General features: G+C 36.3%; 1 protein-coding gene across 9 annotated transcripts in view; it reads left to right on the top strand.

The window, feature by feature from the left end:
• The window catches only part of MARCHF1 (membrane associated ring-CH-type finger 1), an 876,270-nt gene that overhangs the window by 560,990 nt on the left and 297,199 nt on the right, over positions 1 to 18,081 (top strand). For 5 of the 9 annotated variants that reach the window (XM_019441079.2, XM_053901153.1, XM_019441077.2 and 2 more), the window contains one exon: positions 11,044 to 11,192. The exons of the other annotated variants lie outside the window; for them this stretch is intronic. In XM_019441079.2, the coding sequence (XP_019296624.2) occupies positions 11,082 to 11,192 (111 nt within the window). In that variant the 5' untranslated portion in view covers positions 11,044 to 11,081. The remainder of the gene's footprint in view (positions 1 to 11,043; positions 11,193 to 18,081) is intronic. 9 annotated transcript variants of the gene reach the window in all.

The following is an 18,081-nucleotide window of genomic DNA, read 5'->3' on the forward strand; positions in this document are numbered from 1 at the left end:
CTCCAGGAAGTTCTCATTCTTAAGCTAGCCCACACTATGCCTCCAATAATACATCGGAATTTTTGTCTGTTACCACTAGTTTATGGCTTCAGTAGCTTCTCTTTATGTATTCTAAAATTGGCCATGATTCTCTATTTTCACTTGTCTCTCCATGTTTTTGGGTGGAGTTTTGTTTTATAATCTCATTCTCCGATGGTTCCAAGAAAAATAATTGATTTCTAGTTTGTTCAGCTTTATCTTATTGTAGGGATGGGAATGATGATTTCCAGACTCTCTACATGTCAGAATTTAAAGTGGAAGTCCCTCACGCTTCATTTTTTTATATCCGAAATATTGCCCAACCTATGTGCTGAATGTTAAGTGTAGCATAATCAATTTCATGAAGACACTTTTTAGCTGTCACTAAAGAACAACTTCTCCATCTCTGGTTGGGTATTTTGTGTGTGACTTTCCCTCCATCTGCTGGGCCACTGCCCCTAGTCTATTAACACTGGAGGAATCACTGTTCCTGAAGTTTTCCCAAAGTGCCCACCTGAAAGCTACCTCTTCCTCCTGTTTCTGACAGTCTTTAGTATTATAGTTCATATTGCTACCAAAACTGTGTCTTCAGAAAACTTCTGTCTGTGCACTGCCTCAACAGAGGATGCAATGGGAACCCCACTTCCTTTTATTGTAACATTTCTTTATTCTCCACCCTCCTCCTCACAAGGCTACAGTAACTTATAAGACATCACGGAAAGGTTGATGCTTCTAAAAGTAATTGCAAGGTAGAGGGAGAGTTGTTAAAAAGAAAACTGTATACTAAATATCCTTTCTATAGTTCAAACAAAAACCACTTAAGAATTTAAACCTTCGCTGTGAGCCATCTTACAATGTTTCCATTGCCTAACTTTATTCAGAGAAGGAGAGTTCTTCTTTATCTTGTTCATTTTATTGGTAACAATTATTTACTGGGCTGTATGTCAGTTGGAGTTACATATCCTACAGTACATCTATGAACCTCTCTCCATTTGAGAAACCTCACATCCAAGTCATAGAAGTCAGAAAGACCTCATGAGAAATCTTCACTCTGTTGCTGGGTGAGCTGGGGAGACCCCAGGCACTGGGGCCTTGACCAAGCCCATCCCAAAGATATTGCTGAAGGATGTTGGGTCTTGTTGTGAAAAATAATTCAAAGATGTACACACAATACAATAGATGAGCTACCCAGGCAAGAAAGTTTATTGAAGCGAGAGTACACTCTCAAAATGTGAGTGTGGGGGAGCGCAAGAGAGAGCTGCATCCGTGGGGTTTGGGTTTCTGTCGTTTATGGGCAGTTGTTAATGAGAGGATGGAATATTCATTACTTGGGGCAGGGAAGCAAGATTTTGTGCTTTTTCTTCCTAATTTGGTCAGGGCTTTCCTGTCATGGCGCCACTATCTCAGGCCTGTCCAGTTTGATCCAGCTACTTGTGGAGCACCATCAGGGCATGCCTCCAACTGTCCTGAGAGCTAGCCAGGACTTCCTCATCGCTGGCCTCCAGTTGTCCCGTGAGAACCTAAGTAGCTACCTACTCTAACAATTTCATATCAATAAACTTAACAAATGTAGCTATCTTCTCTGAAGTCTGTCTGGTCTAAAGACTTCCAAACTTCATCCTCAGCAGGCAGTCTTTGATGGTCTTTTATACTCTAAGTCTTCAAGAACAATTTATGGTTGTGTGTTGAGAACATTCATACAGGGTTCTGGGGCAGCCGCTGGTGCACAATTTATAGTTTTCTGAGTATCTAAGGAGTACTCTTGGAACACACACACACACCCTTCTAAGGACCAAACATGAATTCTCAGAGATATCGCAGTCCAATGAGGAAGGGAAGCATATTTCCACCTGCCCCCTTTCTTCACTTACTTGCAAGTTGTTACTTTAATAATGGAGATTGACTTCATTATTATTTGGGGGCAGAAAGTGTTAAAACATTTAGGTTTTGTATTTGTTACTGACACTTAAGTAAAGAAATGTGTAGCAAAAGCTCTAAGATTTTCAAAGGGAAAGTGCTTTCAGATCCTTAGAAGGACTATGCTCAAGTCCCAAATTTGAGTATGGTGGTCTTTATGGTGGTGTAGGGGGAGAGCTTTCTCAGTTATATGTATGTGGTGAAGAGGGGGAGCATTTGGCTGAGCCCTTAACTGTACTGGCTATGATATGGTTGGCAAATTGTAGAAAGGAAATGGTTGAGAAGGTAAAAAAAGCAAGGTAAAGGCACACAACTGCATTTTTCTCTGTTGGGAAGATTGAATTATGTTAGGCTTGGGATGCAATAAGGTAAATGTTATAAGCTTCACTGGAAGAGATGAGCAGGGCTGTGTCTCTGCCAGGTTGTATGACTCCAGGAGCACCATTCACATGGCGTTTTATGCGAAAAGCATCCTTGGAAGTACAGCAACCATTTACACAGATCATGGTATGAATGAGCCTCCCGGAGTTGCACAACACAGCAAGTAGTGGCACAAACCTTTGGAATAGTCATCATTTTAATTGTCATGTAAACCATTTATAATTTTATATTCTTTGGAAAATCATCTAAAATTGACCTTTTCCTTGAGCTGATACTAAGCCAAGTGTCTTTTCTCAGAATTTTCATAGTACTCATTGCACTGCTATCAGAAGCTACTTTATGTGTCACATTCCCCTACTAGCTCTAAGCTCTGGATCTCTTTAATCTTTGTACTGATACTTCCAAGCATAGTGTCTGGCACGAAGGAAGTATTTAGTGTTTCCTGAATTAAAAGCAAATTATTCTCCATGAGATATACCCAATTGCCTTGCATTTTTTTCTTCATAATTTTAATTTGTTGTCAGTTTAGTTCACAGAGAGTGCACTGTGCTCCTATTTATTAAATTAAATATCTGCTTGAAGTAGCATATTAAAATTAAGCTTAGTTAAATCTTAATTTCCTATGATCATTATATAAGTTTCTCATTGCTGCGTCTCACATTAGCTTGGTTTAATGGTTAGATAGCAATTAACATGAATGCTTAATGACCACTTTCCTATTCTGATATATTACTAATGATACTTACAGCTTAAAGTGCTTTAGGGTTAATTATAAATGCTCATAATCTGCCTACCCTTCTGACTGACAGTACATTCTTACACCTAAGAGTATAAGTACTCCTGACCTGTGTAGGAAGAATGTTGGTCTGCAGAGGCTCAGCAGTCAACATTATTAACCCTTCAGTTATCTCAAATCACCTAACCTATCTCTGGAATACCGCTTTATCATCAGTGATGCAAAAATGATGTCTTTAAAATGAGACGTAAGTCTGAGGGTTCTGTGAAAACAGAAAAGATACTGTTTTGAGCAACCATCACAGTATCTTATTCACTAGAATTGACATAATGAGGCAATGGATCTCTCCTTTTTTTCCCCATCCTCTCTTTTTCAATTTTCCTATACCCATGCTGCTTTCAAAGTTTGGCCATTTAAACTTTGGTTTCTTTCAGATAGAATTCTTTGATTCTAAAGTAGCTGGTAAGGTCAGTAGATGTTTATTATATAGAGTGAGTCATTAGACAAAATTCCTGCCTTATAGTATGATGTGAGTGTCCACAGTAGTAATATAACCATCATAGGCCCTTGTTATATTTTCATATATTCTTTATTCATGTAATAAAAAGCTAAAGTGAAGCTATGGAGTTGGATTGTTCTTATCATTTTACACATTTTAGTTTTCCTTATACATATTCCTATGCATATGTTCGAATTAAATTATGAGCTTTGTCATCTTCCAGGCCCTAGCCACGTATCATTTCTTTCCCTTCTTTCCCACACTGAGAGTGAAGTGTCCATGGTGAATATTCCATTATTATTATAAACACATTATTTAGATAAAAACAATATGTATTTTAATTCATTGAGTTACTTAGCCTACCTAGTCATTCCAGAATTAAGAGAATAATTGTCACATGCAAAAGAAAATTAGAATGCATTTTGTTATGCTACGTCAGCAAGTTTGGCCAAAATTTAGTAGCTCTTGCCATGATGATTCGTTGATAGCAGTTCAGCAAAACAGTTCTAAGAGATGATTTGTGAGAGCTAGCTTCAGGAAAGACATCTGAGATCAAGAGGAGCAGGCAGTCACCTGGGAATTGAGCAAATAAGTTTACAAATCTAAAAATTAGAGAGTCAGAAAGATCCTAGTTACTTTCAGAAATTAAAATTCTCTGTAATGCACTGAGTCCAAGTCAAACAAAACATGAAAATATGGCTCTTCCATGCCTACTTCAGTACCTACCAAAGAGTAGGGGGTTCAGTAAACACTTACGGATACATGTTGACTGAATAGGAAGGAACGTAGCTATATCACTACCACCAATAAAGCATGCTGCCAATGGAATTAAACAGCCTTATTTAATCTCAAAAGCTGAATGGGAAATAAGAAGTTGGCTACCTTTAAAAACATATCCCAGAACGGGTACTGATGATACCATGATTTTGTGGGCCACTTTATTATGCTTTTTGTTCATGCATGAATTCAGCATTTTATTATGAGTACTAAAGTGATATTTAATTATAGAGTTAATTTAAAAAAAAAAAAGCAAATGACTTACAAGTAGAACATTTGTTTACACTTGATTAAACTGTTTTGGTCATTATGTATCATTTCACTCCTTGCCTTTGAATAAAGATACTTATTTTCATTTACTCTTAGCACACTTCAAGAAATGTAATTAAAAGCTGATGAGTAACCAAGATACTGTGTACTGGGAATGTGGAAATATTTACTTTCTGTGGAGTGTGAATTAGTCGGATATGCAGATTTTATAGAACACGGATAAGAATTTTCAATAAAACCTCAAGCAGTTGAAAGGTTGAACATTAATAATTTGTTGCTCACCCAAGCAGTTGTTTTTAAGCTCCCTCACCATTTCCCTGTATCTCAAATGAATGATTCACTCAGAATAATAGTCTTGTTAAGAAATCCATTCCATTGAGTATCTTAAACTAAATTTATATGAAAGTTTTTTTTATTGAGGTATATTGACATACACTATTATATTAGTTTCTGCTGTGCAGCGGGATGATTTGATATATGTATATAATGTGAAATGACCACAAATCTAGTTTCCCCTCTCACCGTATAAAGTTACATACTATGCAAACAATGTTATTAACTACATTCACCTTGCTGTACGTTACATCTCCATGACTTACTTACTTTATGATTAGAAGCTTGTACCTTCTGACTTTCTTTTTATCCATCCCTCAGCTCCCCTCCCCTCAGCAACCACTAATCTGTTCTCTGCATTTATGAATTTTGTTATGCTTTTGTTCGTTTGTTTTGTTTTTTTTTTCATATTTCACATTTAAGTGAAATGACACAATATTTGTCTTTGTCTGACTTATTTCACTTAGTGTAATGCCCTCAGAGTCCATTCATATTGTCACAAGTGTCAAAATTTCATTTTTTTAATGTCTCAGTAGTATTCCACTATATGTATATACCACATCTTCTTTATCCATTTATCTGTTGATGGGCACTTTGGTTGTTTCCATATCTTTTCAAATTAGTGTTTTCATTTTCTTAAGATACTCAGAAATAGAATTGTTAGTTCCTGTGGTAGTTCTATTTTAACTGCCATACTGTTTTAATAGTAGCTGCACCATTGTACCTTCCTACCAACAGAGCACAAGAGCCCTTTTCTCCACATCCTCACCAACACTTGTTATTTCTTATCTTTTTGACAATAGCCATTTGACAGGTGTGAGGTGATCTCATTGTGTTTTTTTTTTTTTAATTTTTTTTTAACGTTTATTTATTTTTGAGACAGAGAGAGACAGAGCATGAACGGGGGAGGGTCAGAGAGAGAGGGAGACACAGAATCTGAAACAGGCTCCAGGCTCTGAGCTGTCAGCACAGAGCCCGACGCGGGGCTCGAACTCACGGACCGTGAGATCATGACCTGAGCCGAAGTCGGACGCTTAACCGACTGAGCCACCCAGGCGCCCCTCATTGTGGTTTTGATTTGTGTTTCCCAGATGATTAATGATGTTGAGCATCATTCATGAAAACATGAGAAAACATGAGGACAACATGAGTTGTTTTCATGTGCCTGTTGGCCATTTGTATGTCTTTTTGGGAGAAAGGTCTATTCGGATCCTCTGTTTATTTTTTAATCATTTTGTTGTTGTTGTTGTTGTTGTTGTTGAGTTATATGAGTTCTTTATATATTTTGGACATTAACCCCATTATAATAGTATATATGATTTGCAAATATCTTCTCCCATTCATTGGGTTGCCTTTTTATTTTGGTGATGGTTTCCTTCACTGTGCAGCTTTTTATTTTGATGTGGTCCACTTACTTATTTTTGCTTCTGTTGCCACTGGCTTTGAAGTCAGATTCAAAAATATACCACCTAAAGTGATGTCATGAGCTTACTGCCTGTGTTTTCTTCTAGGAGTTCTGTGTTTTCAGGTCTTACATTCAATCCTTTAATCTATTTTGAGTTAATTTTTGTGTATGATATAAGATAGTGGTCCCATTTCATTTTTTTTAAATATGTGACTGTGAGTTTTCCCATCAACATTTATTTTAAAGAATGTCCTTTCTCCATTATATATTCTTATCTTGTTCACCATAAATTAATTGGCTGTATGTGCATGAGTTTATTTCTGGACTCTTTATTCTGTTCCATTGATTTATGTTTCTGTTTTAGGCCAATACTGTGCTGTTTGATCACTGTAGCTTTGTGATAAAGTTTGAAAACAAGGAGCATGTTGCCTCCAGCTTTGTTGTTTTTTTCTCAAGATTGTTTTGGCTGTTTGAAATCTTTTGTGGCTCCATACTAATTTTAGGATTATTTGTTCTATTTCTATGAAAAATGCTATTGGAATTTTGATAGAGATTAATTACATTGGATCTATAGATTTCTTTGGGTAGCATGGATATTTTAACAATATTAATTCTCCCAATCCATGAGCATGGAATATCTTTACATTTATTTGTGTCTTTTTCAGTTTCTTTCATCAGTGTCTCATAGTTTTCAGTGCAAATGTCTTTAACACCCTTGGTTAAATTTATTCCGAGGTATTGTATTCCATTGGATGCAGTTGTAAATGAGATAGTTTTCTTAATTTCTCTTTTTGATAGTTTGTTATAAGTGGATAAAACAATAGCTTTTTGTATATTGACTTTGTAGATTGCAACTTCACTGAATTTGATTATTCTAACACTTTTGGTTCAGTCTGTAGGTTTTTCTATATATAAAATCGCCTCATCCATAAATAATGACGGTTTTACTTCTTTCTTTCCAATTTGGATGTCTTTTATTTCTTTTTCTTACCTAATTTCTCTGGCTAGGATTTTCAATGCTATGTTGAATACAAATGGTAGGAATGGACATCCTTGTCGTGTTCCTGATTTGGGGGAAAAGCTAAAACGTTTTCTACTGAGTATGATGTTAGTTGTGAGCTTGTCATATATCCTTTATTATGTTGAGGTATATTTCCTATATACATACTTTGCTGAGAGGAGGTTTTTGAGTTTTTATCAAACATAGATGTTGAATTTTCTCAAATTCTGTTTCTGCATCTATTGAGATAATAATATATGCTTCTTATCCTTCATTTTGTTAATGTGGTGTATCATGTTGATTGATTTGCAGATGTCGAACCATACTTTCATCTCTGGATAACTCCCATTTGATCATGGTATTTGCTCCTGTTAATGTATTGTTGCATTTGATTTGCTGATACTTTGTTGAGAAATTTTCCATCTGTGTTCATCAGGGGTATTTGGTATATCTTTTTTTTTTTTTTTTCTCTCTTAGTGTCCTTCTCCAGTTTGGTATCAGGGCAATGCTGGCCTTGTGAAATGAGTTTGGAAGGATTCCCTCCTCTTCAGTTTTTGGGGAGAGTTTTAAACTGATAGGTATTAAATATTCTTTGAAGGTTTGGTAGAATTTACCAGTGAGGCCATCTGGTCCTGGACTTTTGTTTGAGGGAGGTTTTGATTTAATCTCCTTGCTGGTAATTGTTCTCTTCAGACTTTCTATTTGTTTATCATTTAGTCTTAGAAGATTGTGTTTTTAAGGCTATATCCATTTCTTCTAGATCATCCAATTTGTTGGCATATAATTTTGCATAGTAGTCTCTTAGGATCTTTTGTATTTCTTTGAGTTCAGTTGTAACTTCTCTTTCATTTATGGTTTTACTTATATGAGCTCCCTCCCCATTTTTTTCTTAGTGAATCTGGATAATGTTTATCAATTTTGTTTTTCTTTTTAAATAACCAGTTTTCAGTTTCATTGATCTTTTCTGTTGTCTTTTTTTTTTTCTTTATCTCATCTAGTCTTTATTATTTCTTTCATTCTTCTAACTTTGGGCATTGTTTGTTCCTCTTTTTCTCATTCCTTTAAGTATAAAGTTTGATTGTTTATTTCATATTTTTCATGTTTCTTGAGGTAGGCCTGAACCTCTCTCTTAGAACTGCTTATGCTGCATTCCATAGATTATGGCATGTTGAATTTTTATTTTTATTTGTTTTAAGGTATTTTTAATTTTTTCTGTGGCCCCTACAAAGCAAATGTTTTGCTTAATGTTGTTCCATGGGTCCTTTAAGCTATCTTCACTTTTTGAACTTTTTTTTTCCTTTTTGTGCTCTGTTTGGGTGAGTTCCATTGCCTTGTCTTCCAGGTCACTGATCTTCTCTTCTGCAGAACTAGTCTGCAGTTGAACCCCTCTAGTGTATTTTTCAGTTTGGTTATTATATCATTCAGGTCTGTGACTTCTTTTTGGTACTTTCTTATATTTTTTATCTCCTTGTTAAATTTCTTATTCCTTTCATCCATTCTTCTCAATATTGGTGAGTATCTTCATAACCATTACTTTGATGATGTTACTAAGAAAATTGCTCCATTTCATTGGCTTTTCTCTCAGGTTTTACTTTGTTCATTTATTTGGAACTTAGTCCTCTATTTTCTCACTTTGCTTGACCCTCTCTGTTTCTGTATATTAAGCAAAACAGCTATTTCTCCATGTCTTCAAGAAGTAGTCACAGAAAAATGGCAAATATTTCAGTGCCTTGGGGTGATAGCCTGCCCAAAAATGTCTTTGATTCTTTCAGTCCCATGGAGGCCAGAAACACAAGCCCCCATGGCCACCAGAACCTGGCATTCAAGTGGCATGCCCTGAGAAAACTGCATATATCTGTTGCCTTTGGTGGGGCCATGGGGGAGCCCCAGGCCAAGGCATGCCTGCCCTTTGGGTCTAGCAAGCCTGGGCTGTGGGGAAGTACCAGGCTGGAACATCTTCACCTGCTGGGTTTAGCAGTTTGGGTTGAGGGGAAACACTGGGTCAGTGCAGGCAGTGATGGCAACGTAGAAAGAGAGTGCAAAAATGTCACCCACCAGCACCTTTGTTCCTGGAGCGAGTTCCAACATGCCTCTGACCCTCCAGAGATGCTTTAAGATTAGCCAGTGAATCTTCTTCATGCATTGTGTAACTACTTTTCAACCTACTGCTTTGGTGCTGGACTCCAGGGCAAGCAAGCCTGTGCAAGCCCTTTAAGTTTGAAGTCTCAGTTTCCTATGGCCGTTTGGATCTCCTGGATATAAGACTGTTTGGTTTTCACAGCCGGACTTTTGGGGGTTTACATCTCTGGTGGATGTCCCAATGGTTGAGTAACATGATGTGGGACTCTTAACCCTTGCTTTTCAGGGATATGCTTCTTATTTCTGAGATTGTTCCTGCTTGTGGGTCTCCGCACTGGGGGCAGGGTTTGGGCAAGACCATATATCTGAATCTCTTACTCATCTCAATATGTGCTTTTTGTCCTTTGTTGTGGAGGAGCTGGTCAGGTGGTTTTCACATTTTTTTCAGAGAAAGTTTTTCTATATGTAGCTGTAGATTTGATGTGTGCATGGAGGGAGGTGAGTCCAGGGTCTTCCTAGGCTGCCATCTTGAACTGTCCCCCTGAAGTTTGTTTTTTTTTTTTAAATAAAATCCCTATCTACATTGTTCAGATCCATTTAACTTGAGTATTTTGTCATTTAGAGTAATAACTCATCAATCCGTTAGTGCAACCTTTCTTTATGTTACTTTTCTTAGTGCTATGAAATGTGCTATTTTGAATCTCTGAAATGTTATAAACCACCAGATTGCTAATTGCTTTGGATGCTGTGAAAAATAATTACTCCACATTATTTTTGATATTTAATTGACAGTGTAATGCATTTAACTAAAGACCCGCAATAAACTATTTCTAATTACTGAGTGTGGTGGAGTGGAAAAGTAGGCTGTAAAACTTTACAAGGGAAACAATGTTTTCTCCATTACATAAAAGTCATTGTTGATAATACTTTTTCAGAGACAAAAAAACAAAAACAGAAACCTCCCCAAATAGAAAATTCTGGAAATCTAGAAAGAGTTGTGGGATATTTTTACTCAGGATACAGTAAGGAAATTTGTTAAATTATTATTTTTGAATAGACTGTACTGGTGATGGATGTCATACACTGCCTTTACCATGCTTGCACTAAAATTTCTCCTTCTTCAGTTGGCAGAACTTTATGAGGGAGATAATCATGCCACTGCCAGAATGAGAAATCTTTATCACTGACCTGTGTTCAATTTATTTTGCATCTGTAGGGCACAGCCGAAAAGCTATGCCTAATTTTAGATGTCATTGAAAATATGTAGATATATAGGAACTGGAAATGTTTTTGGCTCCCAAGGTAAGAACTTGTGTTATAAACTAATCTTTGAAAATAACTCTTAGAACCTGATGCAAGGAACTCCCACTGTCTAGAAGTGTCACAAATTGGGGTATAAAAGATGTTAGGCTCTTTGAATAGATAATGTGCTGTTTTCATTGCCTTATGTCTTGGGATATTATTAATAATCAGCATATTCTTCTTTTCCTCCTCATAACCTCTGATTAAAATAAAATATCTCCATTAATACATCATTAAAGCGCTTATTTAATTTCAATTAAGTACATTTTCCAAAAGCAGACAACTAAAATAAGTGACCTGTTTCAGGGAATGTAAATTATTTTCAGAATTTCAGAAATTGAAAAGGGATAAGAGGAAGGAGAAAATGCTGGGCTGGTGTGAAGCGATAGCCCGTAACCCTCACAGAATCCCAAACAACACGCGAACACCCGAGATCTCAGGGGATTTGGCTGATGCCTCACAAACCTCCACATTGGTGAGTTGAAAAGTTATTTTTCCTCAAAATGGCTTGTATGTAAATGGAATGCTAAGGAAATGTAGAAAGGAATAAGTTTTTAAGTAAATGTTATTTGTTTACTATAGTGTTTGCATTATATTGTTCATATAGATTCAGTGTAATTTATATTAATAAAAAATATCTAATGTCATATACTATTGGAGCTTCATTCAGATTAAACAAGTTCTTTTTCTTTGTTTTTCCTTGGGCATTGCCCCTCCATTGTGTTAGTGATCTTGAAGAGTTATTTAAAGTTCGTATCTTGCATTCTATACTGTGTAATGGAATCAATGGAGGAAACCAAGTACAGAGTTACCCAAAAGTAATGAAAACTCAGAATCGTTCCTTCTGTGTTTTCCTACATATTCTAAAAATGTCTGAAAAAGGGATTAATATTATAATTTTATATAAAATTGTGAATTAAAGAATTGCAAAAATAATTTGAAAAGTGAATCAATAATATACTCTTTTATTTTTTTGTTTTCTGCTTTAAATTCAAACACTCAGCTTTAGCTAGCCATAATTTTCCAGTGATTGAGAAAGAAGAATTCATTAGCAAAAGGGGTTTTATGCATTCTTTGTTTAGATTTGGCTGCAACATTCTTCATTTTGACTTAGAGGACAAATTCCATTCAGTCCCTAAGTTTCAAATTGACGTGTTAGATATATTTTAATAGTTGTTTTGCCATTTTATATGGACATGAGTGTCTTTCATTAGCCTGACTTATTAGTTGATGAACATATAATTAAATGTGAGCAAAGATTTTAGGTTTATATTTTGCTCTTGAGTTATTTGATAATTTCCGTTATTTTAAGTAGAAATAATGATCCTGAGCAAACATTACTGAGTGAATATCAGGAGAAACCATGTGAAGAAATAGGTATTCAGTTGACAAAACATAGAAGCGGAATCCCGTTTAAGTTCCATCATCTTAGATTGTGAGGAGAGGGCCAAGGGTATGAAGAAATGTATGCAACACAATTAGATGGTCAAAGTCCTGGGAAATAGATTTTTTGAAATTATCGTCTGTACTGTTTTATCTTACTCTAACACAATCTCTGGTAAATTATTATTTTCAATAAAACTTCTCGGCATGAGTTAACACCATCTAAACATGTGTTACACAATATTTATATATAAAGCTGGACTTGTCAGGCATGCAAAAGCTAAAAATTAAAAAAAAAAAGTACTTCTGTGCTTTTATTAGAATGGCTTTAGTCCTTAATTTGTATTTCATAGAACCATAGATAAAAACCATAAAAATCCTAGGTAAAACTTTTGGCCTGGATTTCTCCTATTATTGGGTAACCCAATATTAGTTTAATTTTCCACATGTGGACTGTGGGGAAATTAATTGACTTTTCCAGTGTCACTTAGCTAGTAAATGATTAAAAAAAAAAAGATTGCTAGTAGCCAGGATTCTCAAGACAAGGATTTTTCCACTACACCATGCTGCCTCACTTTCTTGATGACATTTTCTTCCCATCCAGATACTGTTAGTAGAAAGAAAAGTCATGTTACCAATTTAATAAATCCAGTAATTAATATTTAAAAATGTAATGCTGTATTAGGTGGATAACCTCTAGCCACTGTAACCTAATTTCAACGTTTTGGTTTCTTAGCATAGAAAAATAAACTATCCTTTCTTATGTCATAGCCAATGTATCTTGGCAGCTGTCCTTCATTGTCAAATGATGATTTAGAGATACGTGCTCCTTTTATCTTTTGATGCTGCCTCCTTAAGCACACGGCTTCTTAGGTCCCCAAGGAAAAGGAGGACACTATGGGGGCCACTGTGCAGCCTTGAATGTGTGCATATCCTTTTTTGACCAAACCTAGTCTTATGACCCCATCTGAACGGCAAGAGAAGCTGGTAAATGTTAGGAAGCTACATGACGAGGTAGAGCGGATGTAATTAGGGAGCACCTAGGCCATCACTTCCATAGACCTTCCTTCTGGTTGCCAAATATTCATGTCATGTTTCCACTCCCTCATGAAAAAGGATTATTATTTTCCAAGAGAAATAACAAAAGTATTGCAGTCACTAGTTTCAGCTCAAGTCCATGATCACTGGTTATTTATTGTCCTCATCGAATGATAATGATGGTGAATCACCTATGAATCAGTTATCTGTATTTTACAAACAGCTCCCAACATACATATATACTCAATGTATAGGAGATGAGTAGGAAGAGGAAAACAACAGTAATATTCATGCTTGAAAAAAGAAAGAATCAGAAATACATGGAAATCAGAGGTGAAATCCTGCTGCACAAACATTATAAAGTTTCCCTAACATAGAGATCAGGGAGGATCCTTGAATAGGCTTTCACCCTGCTCCATGGAAGATCTTCTTTGTTCATGGTTCTCTCTGGTCTCTAGATGTGCTTTCTGGGAAGGTCTTCATTTTCTTTTATTCTCTTTGTCCACATTTAAATTGCCTATTTAGGGTTATATAGCCTTAAAATATTTTTTTCCTTTTTTGGGAAAATTATGGGAGCAAGAGTTGTTTTAAGTCTTAAATATTTTAAGGTTCATATTTCTGGTATCATGGTATTTTGAAACTACAGTTTTCAGAAAGCTTTATAGGATTCTGATCTCTTTGCTCCCTGATAGTCCATGTGTCTAAGGAAGTTCTTTCTTGGATGCCCTTGACTTTCTCTTCTCACATGTCTCTCTCTCAAGATTATATTGTCTTGGAAATTAGGCTGGAGGATTACATCCTTAACCTGATCTTTGTACAGAGATACTTTATTCAACTGAGATGTTTTATTCAGTGTCAGCTCTAAATCTCATATTTGCCTGGAGTGACTTTATACAAATGTAAATCTTTACTGCATCTTTGTTACTTAACACTTACATCAATGTCATGTATCCCATCATTTAGGGTTTAGAAGAAGCCAGACATTTCGTCCAATAAGCCTCCCAAAACAGATCTGCTTTTACGCTAGTTCCTGAGATTTTTATAACACTTTGCTGAATGTAGCCAATAATCATTAACATCCATTAAGTTTTGTTTTTCAGTCTGTTTAGAGTGCTGCCAGCCCAGCAGGCCCACTGTCAGCCTCTCAAGTTAATTCAATTAAAAAAAAAAATAGCTCTTTTGCCAAGAGTTTTGCCAAAACATCATATAGATAGATGGCTTCCTACTTTTGAAATTGATTTCCTCACCATCGATTGCCTAACACCTAAGCCAGATATTTTAGGTTTTTGTTATGGTAGCACAGGCTTTGGCTACCAATTCCTATATTTGAATAGTTGTAAAAGTTGGGGCGCAGTAAGGAAAATACACAACAGTAATTCTAACAAAGAATGTAATATGAACATTTATTTAATCATCTCTTGAAAGACTGAAAAAGTAAAAAACAAAACAAAACAGGTATACATGTTTAGTAATTGCAAGAAGTAACAAACACCCACACAGACAGCTAACAGTGGGAGGAGGCAGAAGTTATTGGAACCTAAGAGGTTGAAGGAGAGGTCCCTCAGAACTGCCCCTCAGACTTGGAGGAGGAATGCTTCTCAACTGATGCAGGGAACTTGAGCTTAGGGGAGAGGCTCTGAGGGTCTTAGACCTAGACCATGAAGGAGATGTTCTTCTCAGTCCTTACATATTTAAGTGGGAGGAAGGGGGGATGGTGTAATATGAATAGTTCCAGGAGTATGAAGAAAACGTAAAGACTGGACCCACCTTCCACTGCTGACTTAAAAAGTCATTTCTGAGATGACACTAGCAGAAACAGGGTAAGCAAGAAGTTAATCCATTTTCTCTCCCTGTCTTCTAGTTTTCATTAACCCTAGTATTGGCAGAACTTGACCAAGAGGTAATGTCAAAGGAGAAATCTGGTTTGAAAGCCCCTAGCTCCAGCATCTTAAAGTGGAATAGAGAAGAACTGATTTAGAGCTGAGTGGTATTAGCTTAGTAATCAGTATAAAAAAACAAGAATAGAATCTTGAACCAAATAAACTCAAAATTTTCAAAGGCTTAGCATGACAGAGTTTTCTGTTGCTCATGACTCATTCTGATAAAGGACGTTTGACTCTACAGCAGTGAATGCAGGGACCCCTGCTCCTTCCACCTCTTGGGGCTACTATCTTAAATAAAGGACATCTGAGTTTATCAGATATGGGAAAGAATATGAGTGGGTGACCATGAAAATATATGGTTTGGTTTAGAAGTGATATGTATCACTTCCACTCTGATGCCCTTGGCTGGAAATCAATGACATACCCTAGTATATCTGTCAGAATGATGGGAAATATAGTCTTCCTATACTACTAGGAGAAGGAAATGGAGAGCATTCATCCAGCCTCTACCACAAATGCATTTCTTTGAGAGGTAGCAGTTTTGTCCTACATTTCCATTTTGTATACCCATACTTTTTACTCCTCTGCTGTCATCCAGAGCAGCTGAGGCTTTCCTGTACAAATCATACCCCATCTAAAGATGATGATAATTAAGATGAGGAGGAGGAGGAGGCAGAAGGAGATGGCTGATTATTAAGTGTCCAGAAGCTTCTAAGTATTTTACACATATTCTCATTTTTAATACTCACAGGAATCTGATGAGGTGGGTATAATAGTTATCCTTATTTTATGGATGAGGAAACTGAGGCATAGAGAAATTTAAAAACCTACCCAAAGTGACATGGACAATATTGGTGAAACTAGGATTCCAGCAATCCAAGCAGTCTAAATCTGGTGGGCCACTCTATCATGTCACTATTTGAATTGTATACATTTAGCTAAACACAAAGACTTTGAATGAGATAATACGTTAGAGTGTGTCAAAGAAACAAAAAGCTTCTTATCTGTATAATCTCATGATTATATGGGATGGGTTATTCTCTGTTCTGTGCTGATGTATAAATACAGCCAATTGTATAGCCATTTTCACCACTGTGTCGTCAATAACTGACTTAAATGAAGAGAATAGAGTTTTCTAAAAAGCTATAAGGCAATTCAGGCTACCTGGTTTAAATTTTTTTTTATTTTAAATTAATTTATTTTTGAGACAGAGAGAGACAGAGCACAAGTGGGGGGAGGGGCAGAGAGAGAAGGAGACACAGAATCCCAAGGAGGCTCCAGGCTCCAAGCTGTCAGCACAGAGCCTGATGTGGGGCTTTAGCTCACGAGCAGTGAGATCATGACCTGAGCTGAACCCAGACGCTTAACCCACTGACCCACCCAGGCGCCCCAGGCTACCTGGTCTTAAATTCAGAATGTATTTATTTAGCTTAAATCTTTCAAATTGAATAAAGACATTGAGAGGTTTGAGAGATTATGCTTATCAAGCAACCATCTTCACAAGTGCACCCAAAGGATGGGAGAGCCCCTTGTATGACAGGTAGGGAAGAAATCTATCTTTTAAATTTGTTACAACAGTTTACATATTAAAAATAAAAACAAAACACCCAATACCGACTATACCCTTAAGCAATATCCTGAATCAAATCAGTTTCAATATTACATTTTAAAATGAGGGCAGAGGAGATCATAATAATCAGAAATAAGAAAGGGAACAATTTTATGAGGAACAGAATTGAGAAAAGTCTATGGAAGTCAAAATAGGGAGATCAAAAGTGTCATTTTAGATAGTCAGCAATGACTCCAACAAAAATTACTTTTGTCTAATCAGTGATGAGTCTTTGAGGCAATAAATGGACTATCGTTAGGTAGAGAAGAAGAACAAAGTGTGACTTTATATGTTTGATGAGGTGAATTGCCACTTCCAAACATGTATTCATCAGCTCAGGGCACATTTTGCATCCTTCTGCGTATGTGGTCCAGGATGAGGTGCCTGCGACTCTAGAATAGACTAAAAAGGAGGGACTAGATAAGTAAGCTTTCAAGGAGAAGTATGTAGTACGGATATAGACATTCAAATGAAAAAAAAAAAGATTTGCAATAAGATATATGCCTATAAAACTTTATAATTTCCAAAACAGTTTATTTGCATTGTTTCATTACAGCTCAAAACCATACTGAGATGAACATGATACAAATTTAATTATTCAAATAGGTAATGATATGGAGATGTTCTTAAGAGTTTTAGGTAATTCACTCCAAATCATAAGGCCACAGCTGTTCTAATTTCTAGATTATTTATATACCACACCCATTATGAGAAGTGGATACTATTGTTTGCGTTATACAAGTGAAAATACTCTAACTCAGAAAGGTTAAATAATTGCTTTCAGTAGCAAGTAAGACTGGAGAAATGGTGAATCTGATTTCTGTCTGATTTTAAACCATAGGGACACTTGTACTCCAATGTTTATAACAGCACTATCAACAATAGCCAAATTATGGAAAGAGCCTAAATGTCCATCAACTGACGAATGGATAAAGAAACTGTGGTTTATATACACAATGATATACTACTTGGCAATGAGAAAGAATGAAATATGGCCTTTTATAGCAACGTGGATGGAACTGGAGAGTGTTATGCTAAGTGAAATAAGTCATACAGAGAAACACAGATACCATATGTTTTCACTCTTATGTGGATCATGAGAAACTTAACAGAAGACCATGGGAGAGGGGAAGGAAAAAAAAAGTTAGAGAGGGAGAGTGCCAAACCATAAGAGACTCTTAAAAACTGAGAATAGACTGAGGGTTGATGGAGGGTGGGAGGGTGGGGAGGGTGGGTGATGGGTATTGAGGAGGGCACCTGTTGGGATGAACAATGGGTGTTGTATGGAAACCAATTTGACAATAAATTTCATATAAAAATAATAAAATAAAATAAATCTTAAGATTTTTCCCATTTGCCCTAAAGCTTCTCTAAGAATAAGACATAACTTACTGATAGTACACATTTAAAAAATCAAGTTGCAGCTCCTAGGGAAAGTACCTCCTTACGCA

This window comes from Panthera pardus, unplaced genomic scaffold (assembly GCF_024362965.1).
Source record: "Panthera pardus isolate Hobbes unplaced genomic scaffold, ASM2436296v1 HiC_scaffold_13, whole genome shotgun sequence".
NCBI classification, from domain to species: domain Eukaryota; kingdom Metazoa; phylum Chordata; class Mammalia; order Carnivora; family Felidae; genus Panthera; species Panthera pardus.